The 8727-nt window shown below is 34.0% G+C and overlaps 1 protein-coding gene across 6 annotated transcripts in view; it reads right to left on the bottom strand.

The window, feature by feature from the left end:
- Positions 1-281: 281 nt before the first annotated feature.
- GRIA4 (glutamate ionotropic receptor AMPA type subunit 4) overlaps positions 282-8727 on the bottom strand; it is a 359494-nt gene continuing 351048 nt past the window's right edge. For 4 of the 6 annotated variants that reach the window (XM_039471113.2, XM_074400500.1, XM_010334607.3 and 1 more), the window contains exons 16-17: positions 8065-8199; positions 282-2858 (exon numbers count right to left, since the gene is read on the bottom strand). In XM_039471113.2, coding sequence (XP_039327047.1) covers positions 2694-2858; positions 8065-8199 — 300 coding nt within the window. In that variant the 3' untranslated portion in view covers positions 282-2693. Of the gene's footprint in view, positions 2859-7951; positions 8200-8727 lie in introns of all 6 variants that reach the window. The other 2 variants (XM_074400503.1, XM_074400502.1) reach the window with 2 other exon arrangements.

Here is an 8727-nt window from a genome sequence, read left to right as displayed (position 1 = left end):
CTAGCATAGATAATATGTGTTTAGAACACTTATATCAGCCTCAAAGTCATCTAACACAAAGCATATTTTATTACTAAGTACTGAATATCTCATGTAACTTATTGTGCACTGTACTGAGTGCATATCACCTTTTAACATCATTGTAAACTTGAATAATCATTAGTCAAATGATTATTAACTTGAGGACCATATGTACTTAAAATATACTCTAGAAATTGTTAATAGGAAAAGATGCTATTTTTTCTGTTTTCACTTAATTAAATTAATTCAATTCAATTCACTCATTCATTCAACAAATATTTATTAAGCACCTACAATATGCCAGGCACTGTGCTGGGTGCTGGGGATACAACTGTGAACAAGATAGACACAGTCCCTGCCCTCAAGGAGCTTACAGTCTAGTAGTTATACAGACAAGTACACAGGCAATTACAACGCAGTATGGTAAGTGCCATGATGGGGGAAAACATTAAGAAGGGCGCCTAACTCAATCTCACAGGCAGGGGGTGGTGGATAGCCATGGAAATCTTTTCATGGCAAGTAAAATTCAATTTGAGTATTGAAGGACGAGTACAAGTTAGTTAGGTAAAGAGGAGACAGGAAGGAGTTACATACTGAGTAAATAGTCTATGCAGTGCTCCATGTGCTGCTTTGGAGGTTCATTTCCTGACGAGAGTAGCTGGATAGAAGTGAGAGAAGTCCTGAAAGAAACAAGCAAGGTAGGGCCAGGTCATGAAGGGGCTCATTTGCTCCTCTCAAGAGCTTGGAATTTTTCCTGAGGGACCTGTGTGTCTGTGTGTGTGTGTGTGTGTGTGTGTGTGTGTGTGTGTGTGATTTACACTGTTTAAGATTGTGTTAGTGTGTGTGTGTGTGTGCGCATGTGCGTGCGTGATTTACACAGTTTAAGACTGCACTTACTGCAGCACAGAGATTGAATGGGGAATGGGATCTTGAGAGTTGATGGAAGGAAATTAAGCCTTCTCCTTTTCCAACTTTATCTTCTATGATATCACACCTTGTGTTCTCACTAGCCCATCTAGTGGCGTTCATTGATGTGCACGGCTTTGGGCCACTACTCACCCATATGGCTCCTAACACCTTCTCTTTCTATTAAAACTCAACTCATCCTTCAAGGCCAGACTTCTGAAATCACCCTAACTTGTGCTTTCTGTCAATACTCTAAGTGCATGATATTTATCTGCATTAGAGTACTTATTTATCATTTCAAATGAACCAAACCTTCTTTTGAACCGTGTTAGTTTAATTCATACATAAAGTGATTTTTATAAATAAACATATGAGTATAATTTTCTTTACAATTTCCAGTTGAAAACAAAGACTAATTCTTCATTTTCTCTCTATGCCAAACTATTATTAGTGCCTTCAAATGATTTAAATGGAACAATAGGAATAAGGGAAGAAGCTCAAGAGACATATAATTTTATGCAGCAAAACACAGTCAAGTAAAATTTCAACATACAATTACAAGGTATGTTGTTGTTAGGACAATGATTCATTCCCCAACTCAAAGACTCCATCTTTGACAATTTAATCTGTTAATGAGTCAAAGATCTGAAGAGGGTAGCTTAGTATGCAAAAAATAATGAGGGCTAGCTACATTTTCCACTATGGCCCACCACTTTTATGATCTCTCATATTGTCTTATAATTTCTCAAATAACTTTTATAATGATAAGAAAAAAACTTTTAAGCTCTGTAGATAGTGTTAAGAACATCTGTTGATTTATTCTTTTTGGTGGGTAAAAAACCACAATTTTGTACACAGAACAAGATTATAAATAATACTGTTAACATGAGTGACCCATAGTCTCTTTTGAGTCTACACTACAGACTGATGATTGAGCCTAAACATTTTCTTCCTTTAGCTTTTCTTCCTGGTTGTGAGACAAATGCAATCCGTGAACCGACTCATGTGACAGAGTGAAGGTTACAGCAAACAAGAAGATGATCAACAACTTTTATTTTTAAAAAGTCTCTAACGTTTATTACAGTGATGGCATTTATATCAATTATTGCAATGTATTGTTCCCTAAGATGGTTAGAAAAAAGAATTGCGTCGTCCTCTAGTGAATTTACGTCAGTTAAAAAGCAAGCATCTTTCAGTATTTTTCTCCAAAGTAAGTGTAAATACTTCCTTTATTTTCTCTTCCACAGGTTTTACATGTTTGTTTATTATTTTCTTATCACAGTTTAGAGATTTGTTTTCTCAGCTGGATTTTCTTCCAGGGACTATATGGGTGTTCTGGAGACACAGGTTAGCATGTTCACGGACTTCTACAACTATTTTATCCTTTCTGGTGAAGACAAAGGCCTTTCTGAGCAAGAACTTCACAGTTTAATGCGCTAACTTGCAAGTCTGATTAGTTTTTGAGTCCACTCAAATGAAATTTGTTGCTGTTAATACACCCGTCCCAGCTCCCCCCACCCCACCAACTCCCCGAAAAAAACCTAAATTGTGAGTTTTCCTGATATAAAATCTGAGTTTGGGTTTCCGAGCTGAGCTCATGCACACGTTGCTGCTGCTGATGTCGGGCCAGAGCGTTAGGACAGACTTCCGGCTCTCAGCCAAAGAATTGGTTTAGCAAAGACCCGCACGTGGCGTGTCCCTCAGGGCTGCATTTCCATCAGTCACCAACACAGTTAAATTAAGGCACTCAATTATTTTTTTGGTTTTTATGGTAGGTCCGATGCAATGACAGCCAATCCTGAACTTTGTCTGATTGCAGTTCCAGTGTGTACAGCCTTTGGGCAGTCAGGCGTCAAGACGCGGCCATTCTCTCCTACACTCCCAGTGATGGATAATCTGGCTTTGTTTCTTATGGCTTCAGAAAAGGTCAGCTAGGTTGCATGGAAAGAAAGCAGAAAGAATGCGGAGTGTTATCATATTTCTGTTTCTTCTACAAAATGTTACACAACACACACTGAAATATCAATAATTAGACATCTGCATTTTTTTTTTCATATTCTTTTGGTTATATGAAAACTGTTTATCCGGGGAAAGAAAAGCTTAACTACATCGAAGAATGAATCCATCTAGACTTTGTTGTTCTACCTGTGAAAAAACTAATTCTAAAATCATAATATTTAACTACTGTTCAGCAAATCTGGGCAGGAAACATCTTTCAACTTGCTGCACTGTATATCTTAGTACTTCTGGATGAGCTTAAAAGCTTATTTATGTTTGACAACATTTAAAAAATACTACTTCCTTGTTATGAAATGTCTTTACAATGCAAGGATTAGACTCTCAGAACTGATAAAGTACCTAAACAAACTATATGTATAGACTATTCCTGACAGATCTTCCTGTTTTATAACACAGACCTATCCACAAACACTTTCATTCATTCACACCAGTTATAGACATGACCCAGAACAGCACAATTAGTGACGTACAGTTCACTCTATGCCTATTGTGGCCACTAAGCCTCATATTTTAAGAACTGTAATTAAAAGGGGTGCACTGAAAAGGGATACGTTTCAAAGCCTATTGAATGATCATCACTGGGAAACCTCCCATATTGAGGTTATAGAGTCAGGGATCTGAAATCATCAGTAAATTCCTGTTCCTTATCCCATTCGATAGCAGATAACATTATACAAAGGAGAAACAGGCAGTGTTATTATGTTAGTCTCACAACTGTTCATTCACTGTCTAAATTCTTTCCAGTAGCTAGAATTCTAACTTAAGAGGAAAATAGGGTAAAGGAGCTATTCCCTAAGTCTGTTATGACTTAAGTCATAACTCACAACTCATCATGTATCTAATTCCCTGTTGTGAATTCAAGTGTATCCAGATCTTTAGGAAATTCCATCCCTGTGTTTATTCTGCCCTGGAGCTTAAATATTAGAATAATTATATATGAAGTCATGAAATTAGTAACTAGTTTAAAAACTGGTGGAGTAAAAATGTTTACAGATCAGTTACTCTGAAAACTTAAGAAAGTTGAAGTCAAATTGCTAGTAATGACATATAGATGACAAAATCATGGTCAATCTCATAGTTCTGTTTCAGTAAATAGTGTTAAAAATTAATACTTATCATAATCAGAACTGAGGATATGGTCTTTCCAGAAATTTGAATAGCTTTTATATTTAGAAATCATGGAAATATAACAAAGATTTTAGAGAAAAACAACACTTCTACCTGATTATTTTCTATTAGTTCCTTGAAATAAAAGTTATTCCGACCTTTATTTGGCACAAAATAGGCATTCAGTAAATATTTGTGGAGTGGATGAATGACCATATATGGGAAGATTCTTTTCCTTGTAAATGAAACTGATAGGATAATATCCTAAAATTATTCATAATTTATGAAACTGCAGAATTGTACACTGAAAAGGATAAATTTTACTGTATGTAAATTGTACCTTAAAATATGTAAGTGAATATATTGCCCACTATTTTAAATTGAACAGAATTGAATTTCACTGCACCAGTGAGAAAGTTAGAAATGGATCAATTCAATTCAAGCATCTGAAAGGATCCCTTAATCAAGAACCTCACTCATATAGAAGAATCTCACTAGGGAACTAAAAAGTGTACATGGCTGCAATACTCTTGTTTCTTGAAGTGAGACTCTTGGGAAGGTTGTGTTATTAAAGATGAATATTTTTCTACTCAATATTAGGGTATGTGTATAAAAAGAAGCATTAGCAAAACAGTACTATATATATCAAGAAAATATAGCAACAAAATATTTTTAAGAAACATAAGCCAAGACTTGGTATCAAGATGCTAAATAACTTTCTAGTGTAATTGTTTCAGTTTTATGTGTTTTAGATGGAGATTTGTGGGGTCAGAACCCTTTAGTGAGTACCTAACTATAAGGAGCATTCTAGTTACAGCGTTGGCATTTTCCACAATCTTCTAAAGAAAACAATTTGAGAGCAGATTTAGGAAGCTTATATTAGTTAAGTAAAGCCACATGCTTAGGAAAAAAAGAAAAATGAATATCCATGAGTCTAATCCAAACCATTTTATTAGCCAATCTTAAATCTTTCAAGTTCCCAAACCACTCAGAGTTCCCAAACCACCCATCTCTTGTTTAACAAGAGATTTAGGAAGGATAGTTCCAGAGAACTCATAGATATCTACTCATCACTAAATTTAAACAAAACCAAGATCAAAGTCTGAATATGTTTCTTTACATTTCCTTTCAACATTTAATGTTAAGTAAAATAGACAATTATTTTTAAAAATCCACTAGCTTTGTTTTAATTTTTCTTCTAGAAGAAATACTAAAATACCATTAATAAAAGCATGATAATTTTTAAAAAGTGTTTTCAGAAGGCTTTTGCCATAAAATCTGTTTTTGTTTTCTTTCTTTTCTTGATCATATTTATGAAGAAAAGAAAACTTTCAAAGGTTGAACAATTCCGTATAATCTCAATATGCTCTCCTCTTTTACAGATTAATGCAAGGAAGTATATTAATTAATAAAACTTTGACTTATTTTTCTTTACATCTGTTTTTGCATTTTTATTTCCTATACTTATATCATCTGCATCTTCCATAAAATGCCATTTCTATTCATCTTGATGTGAACCTTTTGAGACTCCTCAAACTGGAAAAATTTCTAGCAATTTTACATATGGTCTAGGTTTGGTTGGATTGTTGTGGCTAATGGTTGTTACCTTAATCATATATGTTTCCTTGAGAAATGATCACTTTTTAGCAGACTCTACCATGGACTGAAGATGTCAGGTTTTGTTTTTTGGGATTCTGAGACAATATTATTTCTGAATTACCAATCATTTGCATAATTATGGTCATAGAGTTTATGAAAGTTTTCCTTTGAGAGTACAGTAAAAACTGTTTACTTACAAGTTTTGACAGGCACAGATTATTTCATTTATCCTAAATACAACTGTCTTTTAAAATGTCAGATGAATGCTTTCATTTTAATTGAAATTTATTGTCTTTAATGTTCAAATCTACCTCTAAAGGCAATTCATGTGATGAACTTCAATGCCAAGTTGAGACTCCAAATACAATCTTACATTTAAATTGTGTGTGCGTGTGTGTGTGTGTGTATATATATATATACTATATATATTAAATATATATAAATATATGAAGAGATGTAAATTCCCAAATTTTACGAGTATGTGCAACATTATATATAAAAACCTGAGAATTTATATCTTTTTAATAACTTTCCTTAACTTTGAAATGAACTAGCATACATGAGTATTTCTTTCTAAAAATTTGTAATATTCTTTTTTTCTTTGCTTTGCTTCCCCACCCTTGTCCTTGCTGATGATGGCTGCAGTGCCTTTGTTATGCCAAAGAAAAGTCAGTTTTAATGAACTGGTAACAAAATCTAGTAAGGACATCTTCTTATAAAATTCATCTCAGAATTCAGTCCAAATAATTTGCTCTGAAAACTAATCAATTATTGTTTTTCTCAATTTGAAAAAAGTCTCTCCTCAATTCTGTAAACATTAAGATGATCTAATGCCTAAGGCACCTTGATATTATCTCACTTTGTAGGTTTTGCTATTATAAGACATACTAAAAATGTTTGGACCTAGTGAATTAAGGATTTAGTTTTTAATTCATTTTCATAAAATTAGGAAAGTGCCATTTTGGAATTATCTATGTGCTTTAGTTCTCAGTCACTGATTTCTACATTACGGATGACAGTAATTAGATCTTGATTAAGAAGGATGGCATTGGCTCTTTGCTTTAAGATACAGTATTTCAAAACCTTTCATATAAATATATATCAAATCAAGCATATTTACCTGGTATAAACTCAGATGTACATCTTACTGAAAGTATATCGGGTTTTTGACTCTAGGGTACATCAAGTACCAAATATCTCTTGGAATTTCAAAGACTCATTTATCATTGTAATCAAACCAAGCAGCCTATTCAGTTAACTAGTACAGATAATTTTAGAAAATGGGTTTTAGAGTCCTGATTTTAGCAAAAGCAATAATAAATCCTTTCAGATCTTATTTTAAAACTACTTCCCATTATTAGAGGAAAGAAGAAGTAGACATTTAGATTTAAAAAAAAAACTCCATCTCCTATATTTTACTGAATGCTTATAATTTTTTTATTGTGCCATGATGAGAGGATGTGAGTAAGTGGGGCTGACCTGGCTTGCTTAAAAGCACTTGAAATGAAAAAAAATGTTAATAATAGCTCACTGCAATTCTTACCTTTTTCTGAATCTCTCCTATAGGACACAAATATTGCTGACATCTCTGATGGAGAAACTGCTGTTATGCCTAAAATGTCTATTTACCTTAGTGATACTTTCAGCATAAAAGTTGAGTTTCATCTAATAAATGTGTATGATAGTCAAAATTCTGATTATCACTCTTCCTTAAAGGTCTGGCTCAAGGACTACCATCAGATGAATAAAAAGTGGGATTTCATGTTTTGAAAATGTAGAATGATGGCTAATATAAAACAAATTAGAAGAGGAGCCAAAATTCATTGAGTACATACTCTGTGCTTTGAAGTTTTTACATGTATTTGTCCTCAGAAAGCAAATGAAACTTTGTCAAAAATAGGCAACTGTCTGGGTTTTGATCACTTGGAACAGATTTTGTGCTTATTTTGTTAGTGCCTACCCTAAAATTGAACTGTAACAAAAGTCTATGTGCAAGGAAGCCCAGATCTAATTTCCAATTTTCCCCAAATTTCAGGTAAAATATACTGTTTAAATCATTTAACAGAGCAATTCTCGTTTGCTTTTGTCTTTCTGACCCTTGCAATGCAGATATCTATTGGCAACACAAAGTTTCAAACAGTACATCTGCAGCCAAAGAAAACCGAACCAATTTGCACTGAAGTTTTCAAAAATATAAAGCTCTATTAGAAGCAAGCAATACCACCACTGGACAGACAGGTCACAACACTGCGTTCACAGGATGCATTCCCCACTCACTGTAGTTGGCCCTAAGTCCTACCCCTAAATTTTAATACTTTCGGTTCCATATACGTTGTAACCTTCTCTATAGGTTGCTAAATTCTGGGTATTCTGCGAGGAAGTTGGGTTAAAAGTCTGTGCACTCTTTGCCACCTTCATTCTCTTCGCTTCTGCCCTGGACTTGTAACAGAACTCTATCAAAGCCACCAGCATTGCCAAGCCCAAGCCGCCAACCAGAATGTAGAAGACTCCTGCTACGTTGCTCAGGCTCAAGGCACTCGTCTTGTCCTAGGGGGGATAAAGACATTTCAGTTAACTGTGGAAATGTCAAATCCAAAAGATAAAAGAACACATGAAATCCAAAAAGCCAATGAAAGTAAATGCTTAATTTAACCTTAAATTATTTACAAGTATAAGTCACTGATACAGGATTATGGATTTAAACATAAGGCTTATAGCTCTCGGGAGAAGTAAAATTATAATAATTATCTATAATTTTTATCTAATTACATTCAATGAAATCAGTATCATTTTATCATTACTAAATATGGAATGAAAACCATTGTACAGCCATATATAAGCATTTATATATTTACATAGGGTTGCAGAAGTGGGCATATCATTGTTAAATTTGAAAATAACAGGTTTAAAATCCAATTATGTGAAAAAGGGGACTTCTTTTGGCTTTGATCCTATTGGAATATACTTTTAATGTCTGAGATTTCTCTTGAATAAATCCAACTCCACATTTCCTAGTTGACCAACTAAAGAGTCATTGAGCTGATAGTTTCACGTTTTGTTCATCATTAATTTACC

This window comes from Saimiri boliviensis, chromosome 6 (assembly GCF_048565385.1).
Source record: "Saimiri boliviensis isolate mSaiBol1 chromosome 6, mSaiBol1.pri, whole genome shotgun sequence".
NCBI lineage: Eukaryota > Metazoa > Chordata > Mammalia > Primates > Cebidae > Saimiri > Saimiri boliviensis.
Note: the sequence above shows the minus strand (reverse complement) of the source record. Positions and strands in the feature narration are given on the sequence as shown.